The following is a 16,550-nucleotide window of genomic DNA, read 5'->3' on the forward strand; positions in this document are numbered from 1 at the left end:
TGATGACGGGTTCTGTGTAGCTGCTGGGGACACCATTTGCGCCTGCAGAGGGACCTGCGTGTAGAGTAGCCCCGTGGGTCACGTCTCCTGCTGCGGGCTACTCACACGTTCCCAGTCACCAGACGGTTTGTGGAATAGGGCTCTTTGCTCCCGCAGCTCCCGGCCCCCAACAGAGCAGGTGCCTGTGCGCAGTCCCTACAGGAGCTGCTGATTGTATCTTTCCCAAGACACCCTCTTTGACTCTGAAGCACCAGAGAAGCACACTTCCCCAGAAGCCACTGCCCGGTGCCACTACAACCCTTTACCATCCCTTCCCTCACGGGGGAGGCGGTACATTCGGAACCGCAAGACAGCGTGGGGGCACACTATGTACAGGAATTACAGAGGGCGTGGGCAGGAGGGCTGGGGTCATCTTCAGCTTTTTAGGTTCTTGACGAGAGGATCAATCTTCCCCTGTTGGGCAGGTCTAGCGTCATGAAAGGGAGAGGGAGATGAAGAGGATGTGGCAGCCCCACACTCCTCAGTAGCTGGGAGCCTGAGATGAGATCGGCATTTACACAAAGACAGTCAAGTGCCCTGACGCAGTCAGCCATAAGTTCCCTCTCACATTTTATTTCTCTGGCCTTCCCAAGGTCCTTAATGCGGGAAGAGGCGGGCGTCTGGGGAGCATGTTTGTCCCAAATCCCGTCGCTCCAGAGGCAGCCATTTTGTCTACTACCCATTGTTCCCCTTCCCCCAGGGATTTACCCCCATCGGAGGGGTAAAGGTCAAAGGTCGTTGGTCAGGAGCCTCCATGGTCTTCAGGGCTCCCTGGAGGTCACTGCCGAGGGCACCGACCCAGAGGCCATCTTTACCAGACAGTGTTAGGAGCTTCACAGTCAGACCATCCAACACTGTACTGGAAGATGGACCCAGGGCGGCATATGCACAGTCCGGGCCAGAGCTGACCGCCTTATGGGACCCTGGCAGGAGGCCAGGTGAGGTCTGGAGAATACCGGAGCCAACGCCAAACTCAAGGTCACAGTGGGTTCTGGAGCCACCGGACAAGTCGCACTGGATTGGGGGAGGGGTTCGGGTCCATTGTGTCCCTTCAGTGGGCGGACAGCCAACCGAGGGCCACCCCTTCTGCAGCACCTTCTGCTCAAGACGATGGGCTTCCCGGTGTGTGGGAAGGGGATGCAGCCAGCTGGAGGCTGGGGGCCTGAGGCGACGGGTGCCGCTGACACAGGGGCAGGGGCCTCCATCATTACCCGGCAGTATTAGAGACTCCCGACCAGCACCCAAACACTGCTGGGTAAGACGGGGGCCCCCACCCAGCCTGCCGGCCTCCAGGCCCCGCAGTCCTCGGCCCAGACCCCTGAGAAGAGGCTACAGCACCCTGGTTCCCATCCCCCATGCCCCGCGTCCCCGGGGACACTTCCGGGTGAGTCCTGTAGCCCTCCACCAGCCCCACCCTGAGTTGCTATCCACTGAGGCCCAGGCAGGATTTCCGCAGCCCCCTGCCCAGATGCCCCTTCTCCGCCTCTGAGACCCTTCCCGCACCAGCCCCCAGCTTGTCCCAGACCCCACACACCAATTCCCCAGCCTCGTCCCCCCTCTGCAGTCCCGAGCTCGGCCCCAGAACCCCTCTCCCGCTGGCCTTTACCTGTCACCAGGCCGCCTGCCCCCTACCGAGCGAGGGCCAAGGAGAAGAAGGGGAGTCCAGGCCCGGGATTTAAGGGCCTGGAGCCCGCCCTGCCTCTGCTCTTCCTTCTTCCTTCCCCACCGACCTGGCAGCGCAGGCTCCTCACCTGGGCCCCGCCCGCCGCCCCTGCGCACAGGTGTGTCCTGCTGCCATAGGCTGCCCCCCCACCGCCTTAACCCCTGCTCTCCCAGGGCCAGCCGCAGGCGCCTCCACGGAGGCCTGGCCGCCCCACAGGCCTCCCACCCTCTCCCAGCTGCTCCATCCCTCCTGCCGGCCCCTGGGCCTAGACTAAGGAACTAGTAGGTCTCCAGAGAAAGAGGGAGGCCAGGCCTTTGGGCCCTTTGCCTCTCCACCTCTCCCTGCAGCTGCTCCTGTCCCCAGCCAGCCCCTTCCCCAGAGGCCTCACACCCTGCCTTTGGCCAGAGTTGGAGGGCCAGAGATCCCAGAGGTCATCAAGAGGTCAGCTCTCGACAGGGATTGGGTTGTGCCCCACCTGTGCCCGGTTCCTGTGGAGGGCAGGCAGGTCCCAGCAGGCACCTCCCTGTGCTCGGCCCTAGTGTTGGGGTTCCCACGATTCGAAACTGAGCTGCTCTTGAGAGGGACTGAGCACCCCTCAGGCAGAACTGCTCCTGGGCCCACCTCAGTACCCTAAATCCAAGTCCCAGCCCACTGGTATTATTAGCTCAAGGGCAGTGAGAAGGTGGCCCCTGTCTTTCTTTTGTGTGGCTCTAGCTGGGTAGAAAGGGCATGTCTGGAAGCGGGGCCCCAAGGCACACAGGTGATGCTCCACCCACCCATCCCCCAGGGCACAGCTCCCAGGAGTTATTGTGTTGCCCAACCCCTGCTCTCCTCTCCCTCTCTCTCTCCTTTGTTTGCAGCCCTCTTAATACCCGTACATTTTGTTTGTGGACGGTTTCAGGATCTGTCTCGCCTACCAATCTCCCAAGTCCCACAAGGACAGGGACTGACTTGCTCACCCAGCCCTGCTCAGTGCCTCTGTCACAGCAGACACCCCGCAGAGCGCATGCGCTCTGAGCCTCCCCTGCAGCAAGGAACCGGCTCTCCCAGGAGCCTCGGGCTTCCCTCCCCAGGGGAGGCATTTGAAAGCAAGATAAAGCCCTAATACAAAGTAGGAGAGTAGTCTACTCTGGACCTAGAGAATGGGAGAGGAGACAAAAATAGAAGCCTAGCTAGGAGCACATGGGCAGAGTGCCCCGGTGAAGGGAGGAGCAGGTGAGCCCTCAGGAGCTGAGACGGGAGCTGGAAGCCAGGAGATCAGCAGTGCTACGCAGGTGCTTCGGCTTTTACTGAGCTGCTTAGCTCGTGGATCTACAAGTCAGCACCAGGTGTGACTGTGTACCCCTCGGGGTGACCCCAGCTGCATCTCCAGGAGTGTAGTTTCTGGGGCTTCACTGCTCATTAGCCCTGGGATGTTGAGCAAGTTATTTAATCTATCTTGCCTCAGGTTCCCACACTGCAAAACATGATGAGACAGGTTCCTAGACTGAATTAATACTCAGTCTTTTGCAGGGTACCTGACCCACGGCAAGTGCATAATTAATTACTGTGGCCAGTTATGATCATGTATGTCCCTTAGCTCAGTGATCTTCACAACCACCCTGTTAGGATCACCCTCCACTTTAAAGTAAACGGAAGATGGCCCCAAAGGTTCCTAGTACATTAAGCAGGAACCAGATCCAGATCCAACTGAGAAGGCCCAGCCTTCAAGCTTCCTGCCACCTTCCCATCACCTCTGCCCTCTCCCCAGGCACACAGAGTTAGAGACCCACACGGTGGTCCTAGGGCTTTATTTACAAAAGTAGAAGGTTCTTGCTCAGCTATATACAGGGTCAAGGCCAGGGAGGTGCAGACACAGCCATTTAAATTACAGTGGAATGGGGGCGGGCTCCCTAGGTTTGGGCTGCAGGTCAGTCCACTGGAGGCCTCTGCAGGGATCACGGCTGAGGCTGCAAAAAAGGGAGTGAGGGAGTGAGGGACTGGCTGGACCCTGGGGTCTCTGGAAAGGGAAGAGTGAGGCTGCAGCTGCCCTCCACCCACAGCCAGGGGACTTGGGGGGCAGGCAGGCAGGAGCTGGGAGCAGAGGGCCGTACCATGGCCACCTCAGGACCTGCCCAGCTCACTTCCTCTTGAGGGATCCCTTGCTCTTCTCCTTGTCCGCCGACCGCTGCTTCTTCACCTTTTCTTCCTTCTTGTTCTTACCATGCAGGTTCTCATACAAGTCTTCCTTGTGTCTGCAGGTGGACAGCAAGCACAGGCAGTTGGAACAGGTCAGGAGACAGTGCACAGTGCCCAGCACCTGCCACCCCTAGGCTGCCCATCTCACAGGTGAGCCACCTGCGGCCAGGAGAGTGAGGAGACCTGGCCACTGTCATCACACTGGTGTAGGTGCTCCCTCGGGGCAGAGGCTCCCCTCAGGTGTTAGTAGACTTCAGAACTTAGCCCAGCCCCAGGGACCGGGCACTCGGGAAATCCTGTGACTACAGGGAGCAAGAACCAAGCTTGCACTTGAACCCGGGTCTCCCCCAGCAGTACTGTCCTCTCAGGAGAGGGTCAGGCAGGGGAGGAGAAAGGCGCAGATGCTGGGAGATGGCAGGCAGAGGTCACTCACTTGGAGGAGGTGCGTGAGGCCTTGGCATGAGCATTCTTCATGGCTGGGGGGTAGGTGATGTTCCCGTACTCTGACTCCTGGCCTTTCTGGGACTGAGCAGAGGCATGGTGGGAGGGCGGGGTCCCGGCAGGACCAGGTGATGCCTACTGCCTCCTGCCGGCCCACCAGGCCCTGCTCTACACGTACCTGCATGACCTCCAGCTTCTTCTTGGTGGTTTCAATAAACTGGGCAATGGCCACATAAATGAACTTGTACTGCGCCTCCGTCTGCACCATGCCCGAGCGCTGGGCACGCACCATCTGGATCGTCTTCTGGATGTCGATGTCACAGTCCAGCCCTGGGCAGGCATGACAGTTGGACTGCAGGTCCAGAGAGGTGGTCCCAGGGGCCCCTCTTCTCCCACCCTGCGGGCCCCCCTTACCCTTGGTGGAGATGCTCTCCATGAGCATGTCAATGACAATGATGGTGCCTGTGCGGCCAATGCCCGCGCTGGGGAGAGAAGGAGGCACCATCAAGGCCCAGCACAAGCCTCCCCTTGGGGGAGTCCCCCACGCACAGCTCTAGCATGGGACGCACAGGGAAACTGCCCAGGCTCCCTGGGCAGGCAAGCCAGGGACAGAAGTGTCCAGCTCTGCTCTCTGCTCATCACTTCAGCCAATGGATTTGCGGGGAAGAGCCTGGTTCTCAAGCACAGGCTGCTGGCTGCCCCCACTTCCACCATGGCTTTCTTGCCAACACCACAGTCCTCACCTCCTGCTATACCCTCATTCCTAGCTTGGGCTGCTCCCCACCCCAGAAAATCCAGGACCCCGACCCCCCACCACCACCGTCCTGCCTGCTCCCCAGGCTCACTGGGCCTCCCTGGCCCTCTCCCCACCTCTCCAAAAACTTCATCTGGATCTTCTTTCTGCAGGGCTTCATTTTCCTTTTTATGCAGACCCCACTGTCAGGGAAAGGGCAGCCCTGAGACAGCTGGGTGGGGGGCGTGGGGTCAAGAGGAGCTGTGTAGTAGTGTTTCCATGCTGCCCCTCCTGCCACCACCCTTGGGCAAACAGACCCCAGGAACCCTAGGACTGCACACAGACCCCAGTCCCCACCCTCGGCTGGGCCTGGCAGACTGGTGCCCTGAATGGTGCTGTCTAATTTCAAACCCAGATTGTCAAAAATAACCCCCCCGCACCCACTTCCTTCCTGTAATGTCTAAATAAAGGCCATGGGGATTTCAAGAAGTGTATGTGGAAGGGGGCAGCAAAAGGGTCGTTCTTGCCGACGCGCCTGTCCCCGGAGGCCTAGCGGAGTCCCTGAGACAGCCTCCAGACCCAGCCCACCCGGCCCTGCCCCAGGACACATGGCCACTGGTGGGCAGGAGGAGGAATTCCAGGCCATCCCAGCCCAGGGATCACAGGGAAGGGAAGGGAAGGGAAGGGAAGAGGACAAAGCAGGTTCCCATTCCCTGTTCCCTGCCAGAGGTGGTATTAAACCATTAACAGCCCCCATTTCTTGAGGGATGACTGTATTAGACTATAGTATTGATGTCTCATTTATCCCTTAAGACAGACCTATGAGATCCTGATTTTATAGATAAGGAATCTGAGGCTCAGGGAAGTAAAGTAATTTGTCCAAGATCACACAGCCCATGAAATTAAAGAGCTGGTTTAAACTGGCAGCCTCTGTCCAGTAACCTGTGCCCACTGCCTCCCGCCCACCTGGGCCAGGCCAGCTGGGTAGGCCCATCTGTGGGATTCTGCCCCTCAGACCTGAAGGGGCCCCTGCTCCTCCTTGCTGATGCCACCTCCCCCACTTAGCAGGAACGAACAGGGTCTCCTGATCATGGGCGGGGGTCTCCAGTGCAGCCAGTAACACACATGCCCTTCCTGAAGACACCCATCCCTACTCAGCCCTGGGAGCCAACCTCGGGGACACTGGCTGGGAAGGGCGAGGCACAGGCAGCGGTGAAGGAGCCTCAGCCCACTACAGGGCTACAGATGGTAAGAGAAGGGATGGGGAGCCATGCTGACCCTGGATGGAAGGTGTTGGATGCCAAGAAGACACACAGGCTGCATCTCCCTGAGAAAACAGGCCAGGACCCAGGGCCACTACAGTGCAGGCTCTCCCAATGACCAGCTGGTGAACGGGCAAGTTGCCGGGCCTGTTTCCTCATCTGTGTTTGGCAGGGTTGAACGAGATGGTGCATCAGGGACATCTCTTAGGAAGCCACCCCGGGCACAAGATCCGACAGTGGAGCCAGTTCCAGTTAAGTCCACCCACGGGTCTGGAGCCATCAGGGAACCCAGGGAGGGCCGGGGGTAAGGAGGCACTGAACCAGTTAACATGTAAACTGCTTACAGTAGTGCCTGACAGGCCTTAGCCATGTTTCCTTTCTAGCAGCGTTTGTATTATTGCTACAATGTCACTATCGTCATTCTTACCTGCAATGCACGATGATGGGCCCCGCGTGAGGCAGACTTTCCTGCCGCTGGTTGATCTGGTCCAGGAAGCTGAGGACACCCCCAGGCTCACTGGGGACTCCATGGTCAGGCCAGCTCAGGTACTGGTAGTGCCAGATCTCCCGAACCAGATCCCCCTGGGCCAAAGGCAGAGGGTCAGTGCTCCTGCGCCCACACATCACCCCTTTCCACCCAACCACAGAACAGTCCCAGGAGGGTCCCTGGGCATGGGGACCCTTACATTGTCCAGTGGGGAGACCTGTAAGGTGCGGAGTTTGTACTCAGCAGTGTCGTGTTCCCTGCAGTTGGTGACAGCATAGGGCCCATAAACACGCTGAGAACCCACCTCTGGCCAGTACGGGACACACTTGTTCTGAAAAGGGAGGGTGGAAGTGGGGATGAGCACAGAGGCAGGGTGCAGGGCCCAGCGTGGGCCCAGTTCCGGGTCCAGAGTCTCTGGGGCTGGCCCAGTCAGCCTCTGTTGGATGAATGGATGAACTGGCCGCATCAAAGACTTAGGCTCTGTTCTTGGGTCAGCCACCAACAGGTGGTGAGGCCTGACCAGCCACTTAACCTTACAATTTCTTCAACAAATGTGGGCTGGCACACGCCCTGTAGCTGAAGCTATGCAAACCAAGGCAGAGTTAGACGCAAACAGATGCACACTGTGCCCCTGGCCCAGAAAATGAGCTTATGCGGCCATAAGTGTTACAGGGAAGCCACCAGGCCTTTGGTGCAGTCTTGCATGTGAATTTATCCTGAAGGCGACTGGAGCCATGGCAGGTCATCAGGAGGGAGCGAGCTGGTGCTGAGTGTGCTTTGGCAGCCGCCTTGCTGTGAGGACTAGGCAGGGGTCTCCAGAGGGGTTTCTGAGGCAAGAGGACTGGGGGTCTACTGGATGGGGCCAGGGGAGGGAGGGATGCTCTAAGGAAGAAAGCCCATTTAAAACCTGGGTCTGGTGCTCAGAAGAGTCCCAGGCAGGAAGCCAGGAACTGGAGTCAGAGTGCACCTGAGACTTTGTCTCTGTGCCAACGAGGGTTGGACACCGGCCCTCTGAGGTACCTTCTGCTCTGGAGTCCAAAGTTTCTTTGGTTTAATGCTGGTGGACAGCAAGTTCTGGGGAGGGGGTGTGGGGATAGGGGGCAGCGTGGGACTTGGCCTTACCCGGCCTTTCTCCACCTCTCGGGTGGTCATGACAATGACTCGGGTATTCTCCTGCCATACCATCTGCCAAAAGTCATTGACCGTGGCCTCCAGGCAGCCCTGGCTGGCAATGTAGGTCTTAGTGTTCTCATCAGGGCTCAGCAGCTGGTTCTGAACACAAGTGCAGAGAAAGACAGGCCAGGACCATGAGCCCCTGCCCCGGCCCCCCTCGCTCACCCAAGTCATCAGCCTTGCCCACACGTCCCCGGACCCAGTACGCCCACGAGACGGGGCCTCCCCAGGGCCGGCCTCTCCTCTGACCTTGACATAGTTAGCGTTGATGTAGTCGGACCCAGGGATGTTGCTGTCACGTCCCTGCAGGATCACTCGGCTGTGGTCAACTGAGAATGGGCCGAGAAGAAACAGAAAGAGCCTCGGTCAGCAGGGAACTCACTACCCTATGGGTCAGACCCTTCCTAAGCTCACAGGCCATTGTCGTCTCAGAAGCCCTGAGGCTTTCAGAGCTCTGTGTGTGGGCAGGGGTGGAGGCTGCAGAGGAAGGAATGTGGATGGTGGGGTGCAGGTAGGCTCCCCTAGTAGGAGCAGGGGCTTTGGGGGAGAGGGAGACTCTGTTTTGTGGGCAGGGGTTGGGCCCTCCTTGAACTGGGGTAAACCCTATGAGATGCGGGGTGCTGTCTGGGAACAGGGCAGATGGAGGCTGCCCAGGGGCGGGGTGCTCACACGGGAGAATGTTCTTATAACGGTTCTTGCTCTTGTTCTCTGGCCGCTGCCCTTCCAGCCGCTGGTGCAAGTTCTTCACCTCCTGCTTTTGCAGACTCTGAGGGACAAGAAAGGGAAATGGAACCCTGGCCCCAAGACGGGCAACCTCGGGTGGTGATGATGAGGGGGAGATCAGTATAAGAGGCAGGGAGACTGAGGACAGGGTCCGCCTAGGACCCCACACCCATCACCGGGCTGACCCCACCACATACCTCAAACTCCTCCCAGAAGCCGGCCTTGGCTGTGTCCTCTGACTCTTGCTTCTTGTTCAGTTCCAAAACTCGGTTCTCAATATCAGCTGCATTCACCCGAGTGGCATAGTATGGCTGGGGTTGGGGAGGGTGAGAAGTCAGAGACATGCAGGTCGCAGAAGCTCCCAGATCTGAGGGGTTGCTGAGGGGAAGAAAGGAGGCAGCCAGGCCCACCCCTCACCTGCCGCAGGTAGACGAAGGCACCTGAGGCCTCCTCAATCCCAGTCTTCTTGAAATGCTCCACAAGGTCTGTGAGGCTGTCAAAGGTCTCCGAACCACCCACCGTGTAGCGTCCACCCTGAGAGGTGCCAAGTCAGACCACCCTGCAGGACCCAAGTCTCCCTCCCTGGGCCCCTGGCCTTGGACAAAGCCCAGGCTGCCCATCACCCACACCCACACCATGGGCACAGACAGGAGCCCCAGCAAGATGCCTCCCCCCTGCCCAGCACCTTACCTCACACATGACCTTGATATGTGTGACTCGGAGTGGGGAGCCCAGGCCAGCCTTGGGCTGGTCGCTAAGCACGGACAGCACAAAGTCCCCAGGCTGGCTGAGACTCTCACGCACGAGAAATGTCCACGGCTCACCCTTGGCTTGCAGCAGTGTCTCTGCCTGCCCTCCAGACATGTGACCATGGTACCACCTAGAGAAGGCAGCATGGGGGTGAGACCTGAGCCAGGGGCAGGCATGAGCAGGAGGTCACAGAGAGGGGCAGGAAACCGAGTGCCTACAAAGTGCCAGACACTGTTGGATATGCTTTCAAATGCACCACCATATTTAGGTCCGTTACTATCACAAAAATGCTGAGGGGTAGGTACCATCCCCATTTGACAGATGAGGAAACTGAGGCTGCATGATTGCATACTGGCCCAAGGCCCTTGCTGGTAAGAGGTAAGTTCTAACCAGACCCACTGCTCAAAGTTTAAGACAAAGGCAAAAGGCAGGCCACATCCAGAATATTTGCAGAATATTTGGAGAAAACAAAGAAGGGTCTCCATGAAAGAGGGCTGAGCTGGGGGGAAAGGAGACCAGGAATAATGCAGACAGAGGCCAAACCACAGAGAGCAATGGAGATGGGGATAGGCAGTCACAAGGGGGGCCTGACAGGGAGGACTCCCTCAGGGCAGCAGTGAGGCAGGGGTAGGGAAATAGACAAGAATGGTTTGGGGGGCTCCGGGTGCCCAGGATGAAGGCACTGAAGGGAAGACTGGGGCTCCGAGGGGCTCAGAGGGGCAGAAAGCAGAACTAGGACCTTTCCCCAAAGCACGCCCCCTTCCCAGGAGGAAACTGTAGCCCCACAATGCCCAACCCCACAGGAAACCACGTGATGGAAAAAACACAAAACTCCTTCTGGGGAGAGAGTGAGAAGTGAGGGTGTGAGGTTTCCTCAGCCCAGGGACCAGGGGAGGGGGCATTTTCCAACCGCAGGGATAGGGGAGGAGGAGGGGCCAGTCTGTCCCGCCCCATCTCACACCCCATCTCACTCCTGGCTGGCCTAGGAGCCCTCTGGGCCACCCCATCCCACCTATCAGTGACAGGCCAGGGGCAAAGGGGAGGGGGCTAGCCCTCTTCCCCCAGGCCCCAGGATGAGGAAGTTTCCATGCAAATGTCAGGCTGACCACAGGCAGAGGGCCTGCCATTAAGGAGACAAATGTAAATTCCTGCAGAGAAGGGGCAGTTACCAAGGCAGGGAGCATAGACAGAGGTGTGGAGAATGAGCCTCCCACCCCCAGCAGCAGGAGTGAACCCGGGGTCCTGGCATTGGCAACCACAGGGTCTCAGACAGTCAGCTTCCCCAGTCTGGATTCCCCTTATCCACAACCTACTGCTTTTCAATGGTCTCAGGCAACCTCTCCTCCAACAGGGCGGATCCTGGCTTGGGCAAAAAGGAAGAGAGGACAGGAAGAGTTGAAGAGGGTCTGGTGGCAAAACTCCTATGCATGATGCAGGCGGGGCTTTAGGAAGAGGGCAAGAGGGAGCAGACGCCGAGACAGCACGAGCAGGGCAGCCATGAGCCAAGCCACCTGTGCCTGGGCTTTACTCCTTGAATAGCTGGCTTCAAAGGAAGTGGAGCAATGGCTTCGTGTTAACTGAAAGAGGTGTCTAGTGGTGGCCACACGGCCTTTACCTCAGCCTCTTCCAGTTCTAAGTTTTAATCAGTGAACAAAAATGATAGAAGTTGGAAGGCATGTATGTGTCTCAGAAAGACTGAAAACTGACAGAATCAAGGTCCAGAATTTCAACTATCAGTACAAACAAGCAAATACAAGACAAGAGCAAGTTGGCCCCAGGAGCGTGGAAAAAAAACCCCTAGAGTTATTCAGCGGCCCCTCACCCTAACAGGAACTGTCACTGAGATGTACCTGCTAAAAGGAGCCACCATGTAATGCTAAGGGTTCAGGTTCCCCGACCCTGTGCCCATGCTTTAGGGAGACCACATGTGGAGTAGCTGGACCAGCTCTGGGGACATCTTTGGAGCCAAAGGGACAGGAGAGAAATGCCTTGAGTTACCTTATGCCCAGGTACCACCTGCCCCTTACACAGGACCACAGCACAGAGTTCTAGTCAGGAGACTGGTCAAGCTCTACCCAGCCCCAAAGGGCAGACCCATCGTCACTGGGCTGCTGAGATAAGGCTTTAAGGGTCCTCATAAACGTCAGTCGGTGCTCCTCCCCAATACTGTCCTTTTACTGTACAAACCTATGCTGACAGGTAATCATTATAGGAAGGCAGACCAGTTCCACAGAAGGAAGAACAGCTTTCTAGTAAAAGAGCTGGCCTGCCATGAAACGTAGCCATGAGAAGGGGCCTGGGTTGCCAGCTGACAGAAACCCTGGAGAAGGGCAAGATGACCTTCTCTTGCTTCTCAGGAGTTGATGGACAGGGGTGGGAGGTTAGTACCCTGGATGTGGGCCCCAGGATCACATGAGGAAAGAAGTCCACAGAACCACAAGAAGGAGCAGCGGTGGGGAAGGCGCGGACAGGTTGGGGGAACCAGCCTGCCCCTGCATAGGGTAGGTCAGATGAGAAGCGCCTCACCTCTCACTGGTGGGGTCAGAACAGTTGAGAGGGTACTTGAGGTGGATGACGGTGCCATCGCGGTCCTGCAGGACGCCCTGCTGCTGTGTGTAGTACTCCACCAGCTCCGTGAGCGTTGCGAACTTCTCCCCTCCATACAGGTCATAGAAGTCCCCAGAGTTCTGGATCCGAATGTGGGTCACCTGATCCCCCACCCTGCAGGGCAGCAGGTGGTGAGGCCACTGGGGTAAGGGGAGAGGCAGGGACAGAGTGGGGGATGGGCCACAGTCTTGCATGAGGGCCACACAGTGGGCTGGACACAGACGGACTGGGGCCATTCTGGGCTGGGGGCTGGGAGTTAGCACTGCCCAAAGGAAGCAGGAATGAGCTGCCAAGATACTGGGCCTGGCTGGAGCTCACCTACCTGACAGAGAGGGAGAAATCACCCTGGTTCTTGCGACTGGGCCGAGCCAGGAAGCTCCCGTGGACACCACGGCCCTTGAGCAGGGTCTCTGCGTCCAGCCCGCTGAGGTCTCGGTGAAACCACCTGGGAGGTGCAGTGGCAGGGGTGGCAGTGAGGGAAGGTCCCACAGGACCCTGGGCACCGTTGCCTGCTGCCTACCTTGGGTCCCAGGCCTTACCTCACCATCCTGGGGGCTGCCCAAGAGGAAGGGGGTGCAGGGAACAAGGTGGTGCTGGTGAGTCTCGGGTGGCTGGGCGGGCGGATAACTCTGGGGCTGAGCCTCAAACGCAGAGCTCAGCGCCCAGGCCGCCTCACCACTGGCAGTCCTGGTTCTGGGGCTGCCACTCCACTGGCCTGGGGCAGCCAGCAGGGCGGGGACAGGAAGGGGCGCGGCCGACCCCTTGGGGGAACTCACTTGTACTTCTCGTTTTTAGAGCAGAGTGAACAGAAGCAGAGCAGGGTGGCCGTGGGGGTGGGGATGGGGCCCACTTCCCACACGACTGCCATCAAAGGCTTCAGGAGCATGGCACTCCGCAAACATGAGAACACACGAAATAAGGACACGAGTGTGCCTTGAACTCTCCAGGTGAAGATCATGTCTCATGTATGGAACCCACAGTCACATGCCATCTCTTCCTCCTCACCAGCTGCTGTCACACAGCCTTCCCCAGTGTTAATCGTGACAGTGACAACTATCATTTAATGGAGTCTTACTGTGTGCCAGGCACTGTGCTATCACATCCTTTATGTGCCTTCTATGATTTATGCCTCACAATATTACAGAAAAGGAACCTGAGGCTCAGGGCATGAAGGGAACTTGACAAAGGTCACCAGGCAGCAAGTGGCAGTACTGGGATGCAGACCCAGATGGTCGGGTTCCAAAGTCAGTGACTTTAGCTACTATGTGGTAGTCCTCTGGGCTTCAAAGAACAGAGGTCGGATGACTGGGGCCTGTCTTCTGGGGACTGGAGCTTGGGGCCGAGGTGGACCTTGAGAGGTCCTGGACACTACAAGCCTATGATGCTAATTATGTGTGTAATTCCAAGTACAAACACAAACACCACCAAACCAAAACAGGAGTAAGAGAACCCAACAAAGGATACATATATATACCAGAAATTCATATTGGTGGCTTCCCCTAGGCTGGGAGGCTGGGAGGCTGGACGAGAGGGCCGTGGGGACATTTGCTTCCCTCTCACGCCTTTCTGAATGTTGTAGCATGGGCAGGTCCTGGGAATGCTCTACACCTTGATCAGGGGGTGTGTACAAATGGGATGTTCATCAAGCCGTATGCTCAATACTCAGGCAAGCTATGTTTGCTGTATCTCAGTCAAAAATAGGGAAAAATAAATCACAAAGTGTTAAAACTCAGCGGAAGTCTATTTTCCCTATGACTACTTTACCATTTTTGAAACATCAAACATCAATTTTTCCCCCAAAGAAGGGCTTCTTTTTCCCCCTCTTTCTGGCGCCCTGGGGAACTTACTTGGTCTGTCTATTGCAGGGCCTAACACTGACCACCCCTTCAGTCTTGGACAACCACACTGAAAGACCATGAACCCCCCCCCCACACACACACACACAGCAAGGGGCAGACAATGTCTAAAGTTGACTCTACCTCAGGGGTCCACTGCTGGCCTGGCCCACCTCTGTATGTTCAAACCTTAACACAATGCCTCTCACAGAGTAGGTGTCCAATAAGCAAGTTCCTCCATGCCCAGGCATATATACAGTCACCAGCCCAGCTTCAGGTCCTACACATATGCACCTTATCATGTACAGATGAGTACATATGCACACACAGCTATATGCACCTCATCATCCATGTCCATCTGTACACAGACACCCACTCAGGGACAGATAATCTTGATCACACATGATGCTGCAGACCTGTGCTCAGCACTGAACACTGGCTGCACCCTGGCCACAGGCCACTCTCCTTCCAGGGTTCAAACCCACTTGGTGGGAAGACACTACCTAAGCATCCAGAAACTCCATGGAAGAAGGAATTGCTCTGAAGGGTGTCAAGCCAGCAGACAGATGACACTAAGATGTGTGGTCTCTGCTGTCCCCTGGCAGGAAAACAAATGCTAGCCACTTCCCTTACTCTGGCATAAACGCTCAGTTTGTAGAATATTTGCAAAGACACAACCTTGTTTGGGCCTCAGACATCCCTGAGGTAGGAAGTATTTTCCCCATTTTTTAAATGGAGGAAAACAGGCTCAAGGAAGCAGAGGGCTACAAAAACAAGTGCCTAAAAATTCAGAAGTGCAAGTTGTTCACTTGGGAAGCAGGGAGATAAAGGTAGAGATGAGATCAATGACAATGCAGAAAGACAGGTAGTCTAGAAGAGAAGACAAGATGAAATAACCTCTAGAAAGTTACTGAACTTCCCTGAGCCTCAGTATCTCCACCTAATAAATGGGCTTAACAATATTTCCCAAACACTGGTATGAAAAGCTGATATGTAGTAGGGTTTGGGTGCCAACAGCTTTTACAATGCATTATTAATCCACAAGCCAACCCTATTTAGTAGGTCATGTCAGCCCAATTTTGAAACAAAAACCAAGGTTCAGAGAAGTTATGCAATTTGCCCAAGGTCACAAGCTTGTGTGTGGGAAGCTGGACAAATCAAGGCTGTCTGAGCCACAGCCTACTGTCCTTTCTACAACATCCACCACACTGCTGGAGAAGGCTTGGGGTTGGGGGCACGGGCACAGCCCACAAAGGGAGCCCAAGGGAAGTACCTGCAAAGGCACTGAGGTGCCAGGCACAGGGTGCACTCGAGCAGTGCTGAGGTGAGCAGAGCCGTGAAGCTGGAGCAAAGTGGCTCTGAGAGGCTGAGACCCATTGCAGAGAGTAGGCCAAGAAGCACCAAGGAAGGATTCTGCACTGGGAGGAAAATGACCACAGCGGGAGGGCAGAAGGGATCAAGGATCAAGACTCAATAAGAACTTGCAGGTGTGCGCATGAGAAGCAGGAACCTGTAGGGCTTAGGCGGTAGGCCCACAGATTCACCAACACCCTATACTCTGTCTCAAGCACACTGAACTTGCAATCTATTCCCTCGGCAGAGCCTTTGCACTCTCCATCCCTCTGCCCAGGGGCTCTGGACTCTTCATCACCCTGGTGTCAGCTCAGGCGTCCTGCCTCAGGAAAGCTTTCACTGTTCCCTCCAACTAGTGATGCCATCAGCACTCCATGCCCTCACTGGCACATGAAGCCATTTCAGTTTCTGCTTAACACTTCTAAGAATCTAAAATCTACTTGCTGGATCCACTGAGTAGTCTGTGGCCTCACCGGCATGAAGTTGCATGAGAGCAGGGACCCTGTCTATCTTGTTCACTACAGTATTGCCAGCACCTTAAAAATTAAAAAGTACCTGGCATATAAGACACTCAACAGCTATCTGTTGAATGAGTGATGCAGGGGAGGGAAAGTAAAGGGAAACTGCAAGGCCTATGTTAGGAAGGTGAGGGTTGCAGGAGCTTTCCCAGGTTAGCCTTCAGACATGCTATTTCAGCTGATGTGTGCTATCCAGTGGGCAGATCCTAAGCAGAGGGCAGAAACAGGGACCAGAGGGTGGAGGGAGAAATGCAATGGTAAGAATAAATACACATTGGGGGTAAAGTGCTAGAGAAGAGGGGTGCAGGCAGAGGGACATGACCTGGTCTGGAGTTCCTTGCATCTTGGGAGACAGGAAGCAGAGCGAGTGGCAGACCACCGTGAGTTCACACACCTGTCAGGAGTGAGCGTGAACCCCACCCCTCCTTCCCAAACTAACAGGTGGAGCAGGGGACTTACCCACTGGACAGCATCTCCCCAGAGGGGTGGGGAAGTCACAGGCAGAGGGCCACAAGGGGCAGGGCGGAGCCAGGACGCAGCTGTGCAGTGGTCCAAACCAGGTGAGGAAGAACGCTCCAAAGAAGGCAGCCACTTCCTCCTCAGTGAGGCCCTCCAAGCCAATGGCACCACAGAGACAAAAGCCCCTGGACTAATGGTCCCCGGAAAAGGGACAGGTGGGGAGGGGCTGGCCTCAGACCGCTCACAGCAGCCTGCTTCAAGCTCCAGCTGCACTCGGTAGTCCAGGACCTGCCTGCCTGTCCAGGGCCTCTTTCCCTCGGGAGGGGAGG

At 56.6% G+C, this 16,550-nt stretch overlaps 1 protein-coding gene and 1 long non-coding RNA gene across 4 annotated transcripts; both read right to left on the reverse strand.

The window, feature by feature from the left end:
* Positions 1 to 592: 592 nt before the first annotated feature.
* On the reverse strand, positions 593 to 1,784 carry LOC108384825 (uncharacterized). Its single transcript, XR_012125924.1, has 2 exons — positions 1,646 to 1,784; positions 593 to 1,219 (listed from the first exon to the last, which is right to left on the reverse strand). It is a non-coding gene; the product is annotated as an uncharacterized lncRNA (long non-coding RNA).
* A 1,692-nt stretch (positions 1,785 to 3,476) lies between these two features.
* Positions 3,477 to 16,523, reverse strand: PTPN6 (protein tyrosine phosphatase non-receptor type 6). 3 transcript variants are annotated; one of them, XM_037004566.2, is made up of 16 exons: positions 16,222 to 16,523; positions 12,379 to 12,501; positions 11,976 to 12,170; positions 9,390 to 9,579; positions 9,117 to 9,233; positions 8,897 to 9,010; positions 8,646 to 8,742; positions 8,226 to 8,305; positions 7,926 to 8,075; positions 7,003 to 7,134; positions 6,744 to 6,898; positions 4,736 to 4,803; positions 4,500 to 4,651; positions 4,314 to 4,405; positions 3,826 to 3,936; positions 3,477 to 3,651 (listed from the first exon to the last, which is right to left on the reverse strand). In XM_037004566.2, exons 1-16 carry the CDS (start codon positions 16,233 to 16,235, stop codon positions 3,570 to 3,572), a joined length of 1,872 nt encoding a protein of 623 aa, XP_036860461.1. In that variant the 5' UTR covers positions 16,236 to 16,523; the 3' UTR covers positions 3,477 to 3,569. The 3 variants fall into 3 exon arrangements, with proteins under 3 accessions (XP_036860461.1, XP_017497521.1, XP_036860463.1); XM_017642032.3 differs by having other exon boundaries at positions 3,796 to 3,936; positions 16,222 to 16,521; XM_037004568.2 differs by lacking the exon at positions 16,222 to 16,523 and adding an exon at positions 12,596 to 12,768.
* Between the last annotated feature and the right edge of the window lie 27 nt (positions 16,524 to 16,550).

The sequence above is a fragment of the Manis javanica genome, chromosome 15, assembly GCF_040802235.1.
Source record: "Manis javanica isolate MJ-LG chromosome 15, MJ_LKY, whole genome shotgun sequence".
Classification (NCBI taxonomy): Eukaryota; Metazoa; Chordata; class Mammalia; order Pholidota; family Manidae; genus Manis; species Manis javanica.